The sequence below is a fragment of the Ascaphus truei genome, unplaced genomic scaffold, assembly GCF_040206685.1.
Source record: "Ascaphus truei isolate aAscTru1 unplaced genomic scaffold, aAscTru1.hap1 HAP1_SCAFFOLD_2954, whole genome shotgun sequence".
NCBI lineage: Eukaryota > Metazoa > Chordata > Amphibia > Anura > Ascaphidae > Ascaphus > Ascaphus truei.
In genome coordinates, this window is record NW_027455917.1 from 1 (window position 1) to 19656 (window position 19656).

General features: G+C 51.8%; 1 protein-coding gene across 1 annotated transcript; it reads right to left on the bottom strand.

The window, feature by feature from the left end:
* Positions 1–3: 3 nt before the first annotated feature.
* Positions 4–13074, bottom strand: LOC142483102 (secretory carrier-associated membrane protein 3-like; the record flags this gene model as incomplete). Its single annotated transcript, XM_075583186.1, is given in 6 exon segments — positions 4–80; positions 2302–2422; positions 3495–3604; positions 3607–3643; positions 5505–5594; positions 12917–13074. Coding segments are annotated over 6 exon segments (474 nt in total), but the record flags the coding sequence as incomplete, so codon positions are not given.
* Positions 13075–19656: the final 6582 nt, after the last annotated feature.

The window sequence follows — 19656 nt, forward strand, 5'->3', positions numbered from 1 at the left end:
TATCTCCACGGTTATGTCCTGGTAGAAGCACGGTTTGACGGGGCAGAAGGAGGGCAGCGGGGGCCAGTTATTCTGTTTCACTGCAAGAGAACCCCACGTGTCACTTAACCCTGCAGTGCTGGGCGATATTGCAACACACTGCAATTCCCCCGCGGAACTCTCCAGCACGGAAGGTTTTTAAATCAGAACATTGCTGCTTTCTGCAGGGTCTCCCGTGCCCCCCCCTTCCTCACTGCCCCACCCTTCCCTTCCTCACAGCCCCCCTCCTTCCCTTCCTCACAGCCCCCCTCCTTCCCTTCCTCACTGCCCCACCCTTCCCTTCCTCACAGCCCCCCTCCTTCCCTTCCTCACAGCCCCCCTCCTTCCCTTCCTTCACAGCCCCCCTCCTTCCCTTCCTCACAGCCCCCCTCCTTCCCTTCCTCACAGCCCCCCCCTCCTTTCCCTTCCTCACAGCCCCCCCTCCTTCCCTTCCTCACAGCCCCCCCTCCTTCCCTTCCTCACAGCCCCCCCTCCTTCCCTTCCTCACAGCCCCCCCTCCTTCCCTTCCTCACAGCCCCCCCTCCTTCCCTTCTCACAGCCCCCCTCCTTCCTTCCTCACAGCCCCCCTCCTTCCCTTCCTCACAGCCCCCCCTCCTTCCCTTGCTCACAGCCCTCCCTCCTTTCCTTCCATTCCTCACTTGCCCCCCCCTCCTTCCCTTCCTCAACTGCCCCCCCCCCCTCCTTCCCTTCCTCACTGCCCCCCCCTCCTTCCCTTCCTCACTGCCCCCCCCCTCCTTCCCTTCCTCACTGCCCCCCCTCCTTCCCTCCTCACTGTTCCCCCCCCCTCCTTCCCTCCTCACTGTTCCCCCCCCCGCCTTCCCTCCTCACTGTCCCCCCCTCCTTACTGTCCCCCCCTCCTTCCCTCCTCACTGTCCCCCCCCCTCCTTCTCCCCTCACTGTCCCCCCCTCCTTCTCCCCTCACTGTCCCCCCCTCCTTCCCTCCTCACTGTCCCCCCCTCCTTCCCTCCTCACTGTCCCCCCCTCCTTCCCTCCTCACTGTCCCCCCCCTCCTTCCCTCCTCACTGTCCCCCCCACCTCCTTCCCTCCTCACTGTCCCCCCCTCCTTCCCTCATCACTACCCCTCCTCCTTCCCTCATCACTGCCCCTCCCTCGCCACTGTCCCCCCCTTCCCCTCTCACTGTCCCCCCCTCCTTCCCCTCTCACTGCCCCTCCTTCCCTCGTCACTGTCCCCCCCCCCCCCTCCTTCCCTCGTCACTGTCACCCCCATCCTTCCCTCGTCACTGTCACCCCCATCCTTCCCTCGTCACAGTCCCCCCATCCTTCCCTGGTCACAGTCCCCCCATCCTTCCCTCGTCACAGTCCCCCCCCTCCTACCCTCCTCACTGCCCCCCCCCCCCCCTCCTTCCCTCCTCACTGCCCCCCCCCTCCTTCCCTCCTCACTGTCCCCCCCCTCCTTCCCTCCTCACTGTCCCCCCCCCTCCTTACTGTCCCCCCACCCTCCTTCCCTTCCTCACTGCCCCCCCTCCTTCCCTTCCTCACTGCCCCCCCTCCTTCCCTCCTCACTGTTCCCCCCCCTCCTTCCCTCCTCACTGTCCCCCCCCCCCTCCTTCCCTCCTCACTGTTCCCCCCCCGCCTTCCCTCCTCACTGTCCCCCCTCCTTCCCTCCTCACTGTCCCCCCTCCTTCCCTCCTCACTGTCCCCCCCTCCTTCCCTCCTCACTGTCCCCCCCCTCCTTCTCCCCTCACTGTCCCCCCCTCCTTCCCTCCTCACTGTCCCCCCCTCCTTCCCTCCTCACTGTCCCCCCCCTCCTTCCCTCCTCACTGTCCCCCCCACCTCCTTCCCTCCTCACTGTCCCCCTCCTTCCCTCATCACTGTCCCCCCTCCTTCCCTCATCACACTGCCCCCCCCTCGCCACTGTCCCCCCCTTCCCCTCTCACTGTCCCCCCCTCCTTCCCCTCTCACTGCCCCTCCTTCCCCTCGTCACTGTCCCCCCCCCTCCTTCCCTCGTCACTGTCACCCCCATCCTTCCCTCGTCACTGTCACCCCCATCCTTCCCTCGTCACAGTCCCCCCCCTCCTTCCCTCCTCACTGTCCCCCCCCCCCTCCTTCCCTCCTCACTGTCCCCCCCCTCCTTCCCTCCTCACTGTCCCCCCCCCTCCTTCCTCCTCACTGTCCCCCCCCCTCCTTCCCTCCTCACTGTCCCCCCCCCTCCTTCCCTCCTCACTGTCCCCCCCCCCTCCTTCCCTCCTCACTGCCCCCCCTCCTTCCGTCGTCACTGCCCCCCCGTTGTGTGACTCGTACACGCGGCGCTCCCGACGGCCGCGTTCTGCAGCTCTCGCTCCCTGCGGTCCAGTTCCTCCGCCTTGCGGTTCAGCTCCTCCTGGCGCCGCAGTAAATCGGCTGTCGCTGCCGCTGCGGATCCCTGGATCGGTGAGAGAGAGAGATTAAGGAGGCGGGCAGTAGGACGCCCTCACGCGTCGGATCTCCACCCAGGACTACCTCACAGGTCCCTCAACTGCCCTCTGACCCCTTTCATTCTTTCACCCCTCAGGACGCCCCAGAGACGGAGAATCTGGAATCAAGGGAGTGCTGAGCGATGTCCCGGGAGAAGCCGGGGTCAGGGGCGGGGACGAGGGGGGAGGCACGTCAGGGGCGGGGACGAGGGGGGAGGCACGTCAGGGGCGGGGACGAGGGGGGAGGCACGTCAGGGGCGGGGACGAGGGGGGAGGCACGTCAGGGGCGGGGACGAGGGGGGAGGCACGTCAGGGGCGGGGACGAGGGGGGAGGCACGTCACGGGCGGGGACGAGGGGGGAGGCACGTCAGGGGCGGGGACGAGGGGGGAGGCACGTCAGGGGCGGGGACGAGGGGGGAGGCACGTCAGGGGCGGGGACGAGGGGGGAGGCACGTCAGGGGCGGGACGAGGGGGAGGCACGTCAGGGCGGGGACGAGGGGGGAGGCACGTCACGGGCGGGGACGAGGGGGGAGGCACGTCAGGGGCGGGGACGAGGGGGGAGGCACGTCAGGGGCGGGGACGAGGGGGAGGCACGTCAGGGGCGGGGACGAGGGGGGAGGCACGTCAGGGGCGGGGACGAGGGGAGGCACGTCAGGGGCGGGGACGAGGGGGAGGCACGTCACGGGCGGGGACGAGGGGGGAGGCACGTCACGGGCGGGGACGAGGGGGGAGGCACGTCAGGGGCGGGGACGAGGGGGGAGGCACGTCAGGGGCGGGGACGAGGGGGGAGGCACGTCAGGGGCGGGGACGAGGGGGGAGGCACGTCAGGGGCGGGGACGAGGGGGGAGGCACGTCACGGGCGGGGACGAGGGGGGAGGCACGTCAGGGGCGGGGACGAGGGTGGAGGCACGTCACGGGCGGGGACGAGGGGGAGGCACGTCAGGGGGCGGGACGAGGGGGGAGGCACGTCAGGGGCGGGGACGAGGGGGGAGGCACGTCACGGGCGGGACGAGGGGGGAGGCACAGAGGGGTCACAGGTACCTGAGTTCCATACGAGCCGTAGTTCTTGGGCTCCGTTGGGCTGGGTTTCTTGGCTGTTGGGGCGGGGATGTGAGTGGGGGGCGCTGGTAGAGAGGCCGGGAGGGTAGCGGGGGTTGAGCGGGGGGCTGCTCATGATACGGGGGAGGCATCTGCAGAAGGACAGTAGGATATTAGCGCTCAGTGTAAGGTACCAAATCCTTACAGGAAATATACTGAGTATCACCCGCGCAAGGCCGCGACACGGCGCACAGGGAGCAAGGGGGGGGGGGGGCGACACAAGACGGAGCCAACGGGGGGACGACACGAGACGGAGCCAACGGGGGGACGACACAAGACGGAGCTAACGGGGGGACGACACGAGACGGATCTAACGGGGGGACGACACGAGACGGAGCCAACGGGGGGACGACACGAGACGGAGCCAACGGGGGGACGACACGAGACGGAGCCAACGGGGGGGGGGGGGGGGGACACGAGACGGAGCCAACGGGGGGGGGGGGGGGACACACGAGACGGACCCAACGGGGGGGGGGGGACACACGAGACGGAGCTAACGGGGGGGGACACACGAGACAGAGCTAAGGGAAGGGACATGAGACAGAGCTAAGGGGGACACACGAGACATAGCTAACGGGGGGGGGACACACGAGACAGAGCTAAGGGAAGGGACATGAGACAGAGCTAAGGGGGGGACACGAGACAGAGCTAAGGGGGGGACACGAGACAGAGCTAAGGGGGGACACACACACGAGACAGAGCTAAGGGAAGGGACATGAGACAGAGCTAAGGGGGGGACACGGAGACAGAGCTAAGGGGGGGGGACACGGAGACAGAGCTAAGGGGGGGACACGAGACAAAGCTAAGGGGGGGGCGGGGGACACGAGAGAGCTACGTGGGGGCGGGGACACAAGACAGAGCTAAGGGGGGGCAGGGGACACGAGACAGAGCTAAGGGGGGGCAGGGGACACGAGACAGAGCTAAGGGGGGGCAGGGGACACGACACGGCGCAAACTGAAATACCCCCCGGGAGAAACCAAATCATGTCACAAAATATTTAACATTTTACCGAATCATTTAAAAAACATTTCATTGAAATCATATCCCGTAACCCCCCCTCTCCCTCCACCTCTCACAGTAACCCCCCCTCTGTACCCCCCTCTTTGTACCCCACCTCTCACAGTAAACCCCCCTCTCCCTCCACCTTTCACAGTAACCCCCCCCTCTTTGTACCCCACCTCTCACAGTAACCCCCCTCTCTGTACCCCCCACTCCCTCAACCTCTCACAGTAACGCCCCCTCTCTGTACCCCCACTCCCTCCACCTCTCACAGTAACTGCCCCTCTCTGTACCCCACCTCTCACAGTAACCCCCCCTCTCTGGTACCCCACCTCTCACAGTAACCCCCTCTCTGAAACCCCCCACTCCTCCACCTCTCACAGTAACCGACCCAGTCTGTACCCCACTCCCTCCACCTCTCACAGTAACCCGCCCCTCTCTGTACCCCCCACTCCCTCCACCTCTCACAGTACCCCCCTCTCTGTACCCCACCTTTCACAGTAACCCCCCTCTCTGTACCCCCCACTCCCTCAACCTCACAGTAACCCCCCCTCTCGTACCCCCACTCCCTCAACCTCTCAGTAACCGACCCAGTCTGTACCCCCCACTCCCTCCACCTCTCACAGTAACCCCCCCTCTCTGTACCCCACCTCTCACATTAACCCCCTCTCTGTACCCCACCTCTCCCAGTAACCCACCTCTCTGTACCCCACCTCTCAAAGTAACCCCCCCTCTGTACCCCCCACTCCCTCAGTAACCGCCCCTCTCTGTACCCCCCACCTCTCACAGTACCCCCCCTCTCTGTACCCCCACATCTCACAGTAACCACCCTCTCTGTACCCCCCACTCCCTCCACCTCTCACAGTAACCCCCCTGTACCTGCGCCTCCCAGTAACCCCCATGTACCCATCTCTTCCTGCGCCTCCCAGTAACCCCCCCCACCTCTCCCGTGACCCCAAATCCTTACCCTTTGTTATCGAACGGGTTGTACACATCGAGTGTTGCATATTGTGAGCTGGGCCGGTGCTCCGTCACCGCGGGGTCCTGAGACAGGAATGGGGGACACATTAGCCGACACCTCCGTCCCCGTCAGCCTGCGCGCACCCTCCACCAATATGACAATTAGAGTGTGAGCTCGAGGGCAGGATTTCTAACTATACTGCACAGCGCAGGGTCTGCGCTTACAGATCCAACACTGACCCATGTGTGCGCAGTGCGGTAGGGTGCTGTGCAGTGCAGTAGTGGGTGTGTGCAGGGCGGTGCAGTGCAGTTGTAGTAGTGCGTGTGCACAGAGCGGTAGGGTGTAGTGTAGTAATGGGTGTGCACAGAGCGGCAGGGTGTTGTGCGGTGTAGTAGTGGGTGTGCGCAGAGCGGCAGGGTGCTGTGCAGTGCAGTAGTGGGTGTGTGCAGGGCGGTGCAGTGCAGTTGTAGTAGTGCGTGTGCACAGAGCGGTAGGGTGTTGTGCGGTGTAGTAGTGGGTGTGCGCAGAGCGGCAGGGTGCTGTGCAGTGCAGTAGTGGGTGTGTGCAGGGCGGTGCAGTGCAGTTGTAGTAGTGCGTTGTGCACAGAGCGGTAGGGTGTTGTGCGGTGTAGTAGTGCGTGTGCACAGAGCAGCAGGGTGTAGTGTAGTAGTGGGTGTGCACAGAGCGGTAGGGTGTTGTGCGGTGTAGTAGTGCGTGTGCACAGAGCAGTAGGGTGTAGTGTAGTAGTGGGTGTGCACAGAGCGGCAGGGTGTTGTGCGGTGTAGTAGTGGGTGTGCGCAGAGCGATAGGGTGCTGTGCGGTGTAGTAGTGCTGTGCGGTGTAGAACCCCACCCCAGACAGACACACCCACATTAAAGATCATTGTGACTCTGGTTAGCTGAGACTAATGTCTGGGAGTCAGAACAGAATCACGCTGCTCTCATTAGTCACATGGAGCAGCCATATCGACCGTGCAGAGCAGTACTAAGCATCACTAAACCAGATCTTGATCATACATTGTGTATGGTGGCTGTGGGAAATATATATTAAAGTGTGACACAGGTGCTGTGCGAGCACGATATAGAAGATAGATAGCACTTGTGAGCACATTCACATGTCTCAGACTGGTCTGCAACCCTGTATTTCCCCATTATCGCCCGGCCTTTCCCCATTATCGCCCGGCCGTTATTGATGCTCATCAGTCTATAAATGGTTATAAAACCATTTCTAAGGATTTGGGGCTCCACCAACCCACTGTCAGACAGTCTACAAATGGAGAAAGTTCAACACCTCAGTCCCTCTACCCAGGAGCGGTCGTCCTACCAACATCTCTCCAAGAACAGGCCGTCAAATAATCCAGGAAGACACAAGGAACCCCAGGGTAACGTCCAAGGATCTGCCGGCCGCTCTCACCTCGGCTAATGTGAGTGTTCATGACTCAACTACCATAAAAATACTGAACAATAATGGTGTTCATGGAAGGATGGCCAGGAGGAAACCACTGCTCTCTAAAAAGGACATTGCTGCCCGTCTGAAGTTCACCAAAGAGCACATAGATGATCCGCTAGACTTCTGGGAAAATGTTCTCTGGACAGACGAGGCAAAGGTAGAACTTTTTGGCCTCAATGAGAAACGTTATGTTTGGTGAAAACCAAACACTGCATTCGAACAGACGAATCTCATCCCAACCGTCAAGCATGGTGGTGGGAGTGTGATGGTTTGGGGCTGCTTTGCCATCATTGACACAACCATGAATTCTGTATTGTCTCAGAAGATTCTAGAGGAGAATGTCAGGCCATTCGTCCGTGCGCTGAAGTGAAAGTGGGTCATGCAGCAAGACAATGATCCAAAACATACAAGCGGATCTACAAAAGAATGGCTGCAGAAGAAGAAATTCTGCGGTTAGAATAGCCACAGTCCGGACCTAAACCCCATGGAAATGTTGTGGCAGGACCTGAAGTGAGCTGTCCATGCAAGGAGCCCTCAAATGTCACTGAGCTGAAGCAGTTCTGTAAGGAGGAACGGGCCAAAATTCCTCAGAACCAATGTGAGAGTGACCGGCAGTTACAGGGAACACGCAGTCATTGCTGCTCAAGGGGGCGCCACCAGGCACTGAATCTAACGGGTCACATACTTTCTCACACGTTACATACTTTCTCACACACGTTACATAGTTACAAACTTTCTCACACGTTACATACTTTCTCACACACGTTACAGTTACATACTTTCTCACACACGTTACATAGTTACATACTTTCTAACACATGTTACATAGTTACTAACTTTCTCACACGTGTTACATACTTTCACACACGGTTATTGAATCATTAGCGGATAAATAAATGTTGAAATGTATCATGTTTGATCAGGTTATCTGTATCTATTATTAGGACTTAGATTAAGATCTAATAACATTTTAGGTTTGAAATATGTGAAAATCCTAAGGGACAAACGTATGTGTATGTATCCACAAACGCGTATGTATGTGTTCACAACCGGGCGCATGTATGCACAAACGCGTATGTATGTATTCACAAACGCGTATGTGTGTGTGTGTATGTATTCACAACCGTGCGCATGTATGTATGTATTCACAAACGCGTATGTATGTATTCACAAACGCGTATGTATGTATTCACAAACGCGTATGTATGTATTCACAAACGCGTATGTATTCACAAACGCGTGTGTATGTATGCACAAACGCGTATGTATGTATTCACAAACGCGTGTGTATGTATTCACAACCGGGCGCAAGTATGTATGTATTCACAAACGCGTATGTATGTATTCACAACCGGGCGCATGTATGTACTCACAAACGCGTGTGTATGTATTCACAAACGCGTATGTATGTATGCACAAATGCGTATGTATGCACAAACGCGTGTGTATGTATGCACAAACGCGTGTGTGTATGTATGCACAAACGCGTGTGTATGTATTCACAAACGCGTGTGTATGTGTGTGTGTATGTATGCACAAACGCGTGTGTGTATGTATGCACAAACGCGTGTGTGTATGTATGCACAAACGCGTGTGTGTATGTATGCACAAACGCGTGTGTGTATGTATGCACAAACGCGTGTGTATGTATTCACAAACGCGTATGTGTGTGTGTGTATGTATTCACAACCGGGCGCATGTATGTAGTCACAAACGCGTATGTATTCACAACCGGGCGCATGTATGTATTCACAAACGCGTATGTATGTATGCACAAACGCGTATGTATGTATTCACAAACGCGTGTGTATGTGTGTGTGTATGTATTCACAAACGCGTGTGTATGTATTCACAAACGCGTGTGTATGTATTCACAAACGCGTGTGTATGTATGCACAATCGCGTGTGTGTATGTATGCACAATCGCGTGTGTGTATGTATGCACAACCGCGTGTGTGTATGTATGCACAAACGCGTGTGTGTATGTATGCACAAACGCGTGTGTGTATGTATGCACAAACGCGTGTGTGTATGTATGCACAAACGCGTGTGTGTATGTATGCACAAACGCGTGTGTGTATGTATGCACAAACGCGTGTGTGTATGTATGCACAAACGCGTGTGTGTATGTATGCACAAACGCGTGTGTGTATGTATGCACAAACGCGTGTGTATGTATGCACAAACGCGTGTGTGTATGTATGCACAAACGCGTGTGTCTATGTATGCACAAACGCGTGTGTCTATGTATGCACAAACGCGTGTGTCTATGTATGCACAAACGCGTGTGTGTATGTATGCACAAACGCGTGTGTCTACGTATGCACAAACGCGTGTCTACGTATGCACAAACGCGTGTGTCTATGTATGCACAAATGCGTGTGTCTATGTATTCACAAACGTGCGTGTGTATGTATTCACAAACGCATGTATATGTATGCACAAACGCGTATGTGTGTGTGTATGTATTCACAACCGGGCGCATGTATGTATTCACAAACGCGTATGTATTCACAAACGCGTATGTATGTATTCACAAACGCGTATGTATGTATTCACAAACGCGTATGTATGTATTCACAAACGCGTATGTATGTATTCACAAACGCGTGTGTATGTATGCACAAACGCGTATGTATGTATGCACAAACGCGTATGTATGTATTCACAAACGCGTATGTATGTATTCACAAACGTGTGTGTGTGTGTATGTATTCACAACCGGGCACATGTATGTATGTATTCACAAACGCGTATGTATTCACAAACGCGTATGTATGCACAAACGCGTATGTATGCACAAACGCGTATGTATGCACAAACGCGTATGTATGCACAAACGCGTATGTATGCACAAACGCGTGTGTGTATGTATGCACAAACGCGTGTGTATGTATTCACAAACGCGTTTGTGTGTGTGTGTGTGTGTATGTATTCACAACCGGGCGCATGTATGTAGTCACAAACGCGTATGTATTCACAACCGGGAGCATGTATGTATTCACAAACGCGTATGTATGTATTCACAAACGCGTGTGTATGTGTGTGTGTGTATGTATTCACAAACGCGTGTGTATGTGTGTGTGTATGTATGCACAAACGCGTGTGTATGTATGCACAAACGCGTGTGTATGTATGCACAAACGCGTGTGTATGTATGCACAAACGCGTGTGTATGTATGCACAAACGCGTGTGTATGTATTCACAAACGCGTGTGTGTATGTATTCACAAACGCGTGTGTGTATGTATTCACAAACGCGTGTGTGTATGTATTCACAAACGCGTGTGTATATGTGTGTGTATGTATTCACAAACGCGTGTGTATGTATGCACAAACGCGTGTGTATGTATGCACAAACGCGTGTGTATGTATTCACAAACGCGTGTGTATGTATTCACAAACGCGTGTGTATGTATGCACAAACGCGTGTGTGTATGTATTCACAAACGCGTGTGTGTATGTATGCACAAACGCGTGTGTGTATGTATTCACAAACGCGTGTGTATGTGTGTGTGTATGTATGCACAAACGCGTGTGTATGTATGCACAAACGCGTGTGTGTATGTATGCACAAACGCGTGTGTGTATGTATGCACAAACGCGTGTGTGTATGTATGCACAAACGCGTGTGTGTATGTATGCACAAACGCGTGTGTGTATGTATGCACAAACGCGTGTGTGTATGTATGCACAAACGCGTGTGTGTATGTATGCACAAACGCGTGTGTGTATGTATGCACAAACGCGTGTGTGTATGTATGCACAAACGCGTGTGTGTATGTATGCACAAACGCGTGTGTGTATGTATGCACAAACGCGCGTGTGTATGTATGCACAAACGCGCGTGTGTATGTATGCACAAACGCGCGTGTGTATGTATGCACAAACGCGCGTGTGTATGTATGCACAAACGCGCGTGTGTATGTATGCACAAACGCGCGTGTCTATGTATGCACAAACGCGCGTGTCTATGTATGCACAAACGCGCGTGTCTATGTATGCACAAACGCGCGTCTCTATGTATGCACAAACGCGCGTGTCTATGTATGCACAAACGCGCGTGTCTATGTATTCACAAACGCGCGTGTGTATGTATTCACAAACGCGTGTGTGTGTGTATGTATTCACAACCGGGCGCATGTATGTATTCACAAACGCGTATGTATGTATTCACAACCGGGCGCATGTATGTATTCACAAACGCGTATGTATGTATTCACAAACGCGTGTGTATGTATTCACAAACGCGTATGTATGTATTCACAAACGCGTATGTATGTATTCACAAACGCGTATGTATGTATTCACAAACGTGTGTGTGTGTGTGTATGTATTCACAATCGGGCACATGTATGTATGTATTCACAAACGCGTATGTATGCACAAACGCATATGTATGCACAAACGCATATGTATGCACAAACGCATATGTATGCACAAACGCATATGTATGCACAAACGCATATGTATGCACAAACACATATGTATGCACAAACGCATATGTATGCACAAACGCGTGTGTGTATATGTACGCACAAACGCGTGTGTGTATGTACGCACAAACGCGTGTGTGTATGTACGCACGCACAAACGCGTATGTGTATATACGCACAAACGCGTGTATGTACGCACAAACGCGTGTGTGTATGTACGCACAAACGCGTGTGTGTATGTACGCACAAACGCGTGTGTGTATGTACGCACAAACGCTTGTGTGTATGTACGCACAAACGCGTGTGTGTATGTACGCACAAACGCGTGTGTGTATGTACACACAAACGCGCGTGTGTATGTATGCACAAATGCGTGTGTGTACGTAAAAAAATAAAAAAAATAACAGGAGGATACAGCGGCTGTGTGATATAGATAAATTGCGACGTGGCGTCCGAAGCCAGATAAGTAAGTTACACAGGCCTCACGCGCTCCCCGGCAATTAAATGCTTTGGAAAAACGCGCAGGGCCTCAAACCCCCCCCCCCCCCCAAAATATCTCACACACCCACACAGTAGATGGCAGCATCTGGCCTTGATAGTGGGTAAGTGCAGTAGATGGCAGTGTCTGGCCTTGATAGTGGGTAAGTGCAGTAGACGGAAGTGACTGGCCTTGATGGTGGGTAGGTGCATTAGATGGCAGTGACTGGCCTTGAAGGTGGGTAGGTGCAGTAGATGGCAGTGACTGGCCTTGATGGTGGGTAGGTGCATTAGATGGCAGTGACTGTCCTTGATGGTGGGTAAGTGCAGTAGATGACAGTGACTGGCATTGATGGTGGGTAAGTGCAGTATATGGCAGTGACTGGCCTTGATAGTGGGTAAGTGCAGTAGACGGAAGTGACTGGCCTTGAAGGTGGGTAGGTGCATTAGATGGCAGTGACTGACATTGATGGTGGGTAAGTGCAGTAGATGACAGTGACTGACATTGATGGTGGGTAAGTGCAGTATATGGCAGTGACTGGCCTTGAAGGTGGGTAAATGCAGTAGATGGCAGTGACTGGCCTTGAAGGTGGGTAGGTGCAGTAGATGGCAGTGACTGGCCTTGATGCTGGGTAAGTGCAGTAGATGACAGTGACTGGCATTGATGGTGGGTAAGTGCAGTATATGGCAGTGACTGGCCTTGATAGTGGGTAAGTGCAGTAGACGGAAGTGACTGGCCTTGATGGTGGGTAGGTGCATTAGATGGCAGTGACTGTCCTTGATGGTGGGTAAGTGCAGTAGATGACAGTGACTGACATTGATGGTGGGTAAGTGCAGTATATGGCAGTGACTGGCCTTGAAGGTGGGTAAATGCAGTAGATGGCAGTGACTGGCCTTGAAGGTGGGTAGGTGCAGTAGATGGCAGTGACTGGCCTTGATGGTGGGTAGGTGCAGGAGATGGCAGTCACTGGCCTTGATGGTGGCTAACTGTGACTGAGTGTGGGACATGACAGGAGGTATTAACCCTTTCCCCCCCGTCTCACCCCGAACGGGTTCCCCAGGTCTCCGTCTGGCTTCGCCATGTCCCGGTCCCGGTCCCTCCTCGCGGCCTGTGATTGGCTGTGACCGGAACCCCGGAAACAGAGACGCGTCACCTGACACTCTCGGGACACGCCCACCGGCGCAGCCCCGAACAGGTCAGCTGAGGTGGTCACGTGACAAGCACGCGATGCGCAGGAGAAGCGAACACGTGACTAGGAGCTATTAGGGACCTAATATATCTGCCCCACTGCCTCCCCTACTGCCCAGTGTCCCTTATTCACACTGTCACTATCACAGTGTCCCTTATTCACACTGTCACTATCACAGTGTCCCTTATTCACACTGTCACTATCACTGAGTGTCCCTTATTCACACTGTCACTATCACAGTGTCCCTTATTCACACTGTCACTATCACTGAGTGTCCCTTATTCACACTATCACAGTGTCCCTTATTCACACTGTCACTATCACTGAGTGTCCCTTATTCACACTGTCACTATCACAGTGTCCCTTATTCACACTGTCACTATCACAGAGTGTCCCTTATTCACACTATCACTGAGTGTCCCTTATTCACACTGTCACTATCACTGAGTGTCCCTTATTCACACTGTCACTATCACAGTGTCCCTTATTCACACTGTCACTATCACTGAGTGTCCCTTATTCACACTATCACTGAGTGTCCCTTATTCACACTGTCACTATCACTGAGTGTCCCTTATTCACACTGTCACTATCACAGTGTCCCTTATTCACACTGTCACTATCACAGTGTCCCTTATTCACACTGTCACTATCACTGAGTGTCCCTTATTCACACTGTCACTATCACTGAGTGTCCCTTATTCACACTGTCACTATCACTGAGTGTCCCTTATTCACACTGTCACTATCACAGAGTGTCCCTTATTCACACTGTCACTATCACAGTGTCCCTTATTCACACTGTCACTATCACAGTGTCCCTTATTCACACTGTCACTATCACTGCGTGTCCCTTATTCACACTGTCACTATCACTGCGTGTCCCTTATTCACACTATCACTGCGTGTCCCTTATTCACACTGTCACTATCACTGCGTGTCCCTTATTCACACTGTCACTATCACAGTGTCCCTTATTCACACTGTCACTATCACTGCGTGTCCCTTATTCACACTGTCACTATCACTGAGTGTCCCTTATTCACACTGTCACTATCACAGTGTCCCTTATTCACACTGTCACTATCACTGCGTGTCCCTTATTCACACTGTCACTATCACTGCGTGTCCCTTATTCACACTGTCACTATCACTGCGTGTCCCTTATTCACACTGTCACTATCACAGTGTCCCTTATTCACACTGTCACTATCACAGTGTCCCTTATTCACACTGTCACTATCACAGTGTCCCTTATTCACACTATCACTGAGTGTCCCTTATTCACACTGTCACTATCACTGTGTCCCTTATTCACACTGTCACTATCACAGTGTCCCTTATTCACACTGTCACTATCACTGTGTCCCTTATTCACACTGTCACTATCACAGTGTCCCTTATTCACACTGTCACTATCACTGCGTGTCCCTTATTCACACTGTCACTATCACAGTGTCCCTTATTCACACTATCACAGTGTCCCTTATTCACACTGTCACTGAGTGTCCCTTATTCACACTGTCACTGAGTGTCCCTTATTCACACTGTCACTATCACTGCGTGTCCCTTATTCACACTGTCACTATCACTGCGTGTCCCTTATTCACACTATCACTGCGTGTCCCTTATTCACACTGTCACTATCACTGCGTGTCCCTTATTCACACTGTCACTATCACAGTGTCCCTTATTCACACTGTCACTATCACTGAGTGTCCCTTATTCACACTGTCACTATCACAGTGTCCCTTATTCACACTGTCACTATCACTGCGTGTCCCTTATTCACACTGTCACTATCACTGCGTGTCCCTTATTCACACTGTCACTATCACTGCGTGTCCCTTATTCACACTGTCACTATCACAGTGTCCCTTATTCACACTGTCACTATCACAGTGTCCCTTATTCACACTGTCACTATCACAGTGTCCCTTATTCACACTATCACTGAGTGTCCCTTATTCACACTGTCACTATCACTGTGTCCCTTATTCACACTGTCACTATCACAGTGTCCCTTATTCACACTGTCACTATCACAGTGTCCCTTATTCACACTGTCACTATCACTGAGTGTCCCTTATTCACACTGTCACTATCACTGAGTGTCCCTTATTCACACTGTCACTATCACTGAGTGTCCCTTATTCACACTGTCACTATCACAGAGTGTCCCTTATTCACACTGTCACTATCACAGTGTCCCTTATTCACACTGTCACTATCACAGTGTCCCTTATTCACACTGTCACTATCACTGCGTGTCCCTTATTCACACTGTCACTATCACTGCGTGTCCCTTATTCACACTATCACTGCGTGTCCCTTATTCACACTGTCACTATCACTGCGTGTCCCTTATTCACACTGTCACTATCACAGTGTCCCTTATTCACACTGTCACTATCACTGCGTGTCCCTTATTCACACTGTCACTATCACTGAGTGTCCCTTATTCACACTGTCACTATCACAGTGTCCCTTATTCACACTGTCACTATCACTGCGTGTCCCTTATTCACACTGTCACTATCACTGCGTGTCCCTTATTCACACTGTCACTATCACTGCGTGTCCCTTATTCACACTGTCACTATCACAGTGTCCCTTATTCACACTGTCACTATCACAGTGTCCCTTATTCACACTGTCACTATCACAGTGTCCCTTATTCACACTATCACTGAGTGTCCCTTATTCACACTGTCACTATCACTGTGTCCCTTATTCACACTGTCACTATCACAGTGTCCCTTATTCACACTGTCACTATCACTGTGTCCCTTATTCACACTGTCACTATCACAGTGTCCCTTATTCACACTGTCACTATCACTGCGTGTCCCTTATTCACACTGTCACTATCACAGTGTCCCTTATTCACACTATCACAGTGTCCCTTATTCACACTGTCACTGAGTGTCCCTTATTCACACTGTCACTGAGTGTCCCTTATTCACACTGTCACTATCACTGCGTGTCCCTTATTCACACTGTCACTATCACTGCGTGTCCCTTATTCACACTATCACTGCGTGTCCCTTATTCACACTGTCACTATCACTGCGTGTCCCTTATTCACACTGTCACTATCACAGTGTCCCTTATTCACACTGTCACTATCACTGCGTGTCCCTTATTCACACTGTCACTATCACTGAGTGTCCCTTATTCACACTGTCACTATCACAGTGTCCCTTATTCACACTGTCACTATCACTGCGTGTCCCTTATTCACACTGTCACTATCACTGCGTGTCCCTTATTCACACTGTCACTATCACTGCGTGTCCCTTATTCACACTGTCACTATCACAGTGTCCCTTATTCACACTGTCACTATCACAGTGTCCCTTATTCACACTGTCACTATCACAGTGTCCCTTATTCACACTATCACTGAGTGTCCCTTATTCACACTGTCACTATCACTGTGTCCCTTATTCACACTGTCACTATCACAGTGTCCCTTATTCACACTGTCACTATCACTGTGTCCCTTATTCACACTGTCACTATCACAGTGTCCCTTATTCACACTGTCACTATCACTGCGTGTCCCTTATTCACACTGTCACTATCACAGTGTCCCTTATTCACACTATCACAGTGTCCCTTATTCACACTGTCACTGAGTGTCCCTTATTCACACTGTCACTGAGTGTCCCTTATTCACACTGTCACTATCACTGCGTGTCCCTTATTCACACTATCACAGTGTCCCTTATTCACACTGTCACTATCACAGTGTCCCTTATTCACACTATCACAGTGTCCCTTATTCACACTATCACTATCACTGCGTGTCCCTTATTCACACTGTCACTATCACAGTGTCCCTTATTCACACTATCACAGTGTCCCTTATTCACACTGTCACTATCACTGCGTGTCCCTTATTCACACTGTCACTATCACAGTGTCCCTTATTCACACTATCACAGTGTCCCTTATTCACACTATCACAGTGTCCCTTATTCACACTGTCACTGAGTGTCCCTTATTCACACAGTCACTATCACTGAGTGTCCCTTATTCACACTGTCACTATCATAATGTCCCTTATTCACACTGTCACTATCACTGCGTGTCCCTTATTCACACTGTCACTATCACAGTGTCCCTTATTCACACTGTCACTATCACAGTGTCCCTTATTCACACTGTCACTATCACTGCGTGTCCCTTATTCACACTGTCACTATCACTGAGTGTCCCTTATTCACACTGTCACTATCACTGAGTGTCCCTTATTCACACTGTCACTATCACTGAGTGTCCCTTATTCACACTGTCACTATCACTGCGTGTCCCTTATTCACACTGTCACTATCACTGAGTGTCCCTTATTCACACTGTCACTATCACTGCGTGTCCCTTATTCACACTGTCACTATCACTGAGTGTCCCTTATTCACACTGTCACTATCACTGCGTGTCCCTTATTCACACTGTCACTATCACTGAGTGCCCCTTATTCACACTGTCACAATGTGTCCCTTATTCACTGTCACTATCACTGAGTGTCCCTTATTCACTGTCACTATCACGGAGTGTCCCTTATTCACACTGTCACTATCACAGGGTGTCCCTTATTCACACTATCACTGCGTGTCCCTTATTCACACTATCACTGCATGTCCCTTATTCACACTGTCACTATCACTGAGTGTCCCTTATTCACACTATCACTGAGTGTCCCTTATTCACACTGTCACTATCACTGTGTCCCTTATTCACACTGTCACTATCACAGTGTCCCTTATTCACACTGTCACTATCACTGCGTGTCCCTTATTCACACTATCACAGTGTCCCTTATTCACACTGTCGCTATCACTGAGTGTCCCTTATTCACACTATCACTGAGTGTCCCTTATTCACACTGTCACTATCACAGTGTCCCTTATTCACAGTCACTATCACTGAGTGTCCCTTATTCACACTGTCACTATCACTGCGTGTCCCTTATTCACACTATCACAGTGTCCCTTATTCACACTATCGCTATCACTGAGTGTCCCTTATTCACACTATCACTGAGTGTCCCTTATTCACAGTCACTATCACTGAGTGTCCCTTATTCACACTGTCACTATCATAGTGTCCCTTATTCACACTGTCACTATCACTGCGTGTCCCTTATTCACACTGTCACTATCACAGTGTCCCTTATTCACACTGTCACTATCACAGTGTCCCTTATTCACACTGTCACTATCACTGCGTGTCCCTTATTCACACTGTCACTATCACTGCGTGTCCCTTATTCACACTGTCACTATCACTGAGTGTCCCTTATTCACACTGTCACTATCACTGAGTGTCCCTTATTCACACTGTCACTATCACTGAGTGTCCCTTATTCACACTGTCACTATCACTGCGTGTCCCTTATTCACACTGTCACTATCACTGAGTGTCCCTTATTCACACTGTCACTATCACTGCGTGTCCCTTATTCACACTGTCACTATCACTGCGTGTCCCTTATTCACACTGTCACTATCACTGAGTGCCCCTTATTCACACTGTCACAATGTGTCCCTTATTCACTGTCACTATCACTGAGTGTCCCTTATTCACTGTCACTATCACGGAGTGTCCCTTATTCACACTGTCACTATCACAGGGTGTCCCTTATTCACACTATCACTGCGTGTCCCTTATTCACACTATCACTGCATGTCCCTTATTCACACTGTCACTATCACTGAGTGTCCCTTATTCACACTGTCACTATCACTGCGTGTCCCTTATTCACACTGTCACTATCACTGCGTGTCCCTTATTCACACTGTCACTATCACTGAGTGTCCCTTATTCACACTGTCACTATGTGTCCCTTATTCACTGTCACTATCACTGAGTGTCCCTTATTCACTGTCACTATCACGGAGTGTCCCTTATTCACACTGTCACTATCACAGTGTCCCTTATTCACACTGTCACTATCACTGAGTGTCCCTTATTCACACTGTCACTATCACTGAGTGTCCCTTATTCACTGTCACTATCACGGAGTGTCCCTTATTCACACTGTCACTATCACAGAGTGTCCCTTATTCACACTGTCACTATCACAGAGTGTCCCTTATTCACACTGTCACTATCACTGAGTGTCCCTTATTCACACGGTCACTATCACTGAGTTTCCCTTATTCACACTGTCCCTTATTCACACTGTCGCTATCACTGCGTGTCCCTTATTCACACTGTCGCTATCACTGTGCCCCTTATTCACACTATCACAGAGTGTCCCTTATTCACACTGTCACTATCACAGAGTGTCCCTTATTCACACTGTCACTATCACTGAGTGTCCCTTATTCACACTGTCACTATCACAGTGTCCCTTATTCACACTGTCACTATCACAGTGTCCCTTATTCACACTGTCACTATCACTGCGTGTCCCTTATTCACACTGTCACTATCACTGCGTGTCCCTTATTCACACTGTCACTATCACTGCGTGTCCCTTATTCACACTGTCACTATCACTGAGTGTCCCTTATTCACACTGTCACTATCACTGCGTGTCCCTTATTCACACTGTCACTATCACTGAGTGTCCCTTATTCACA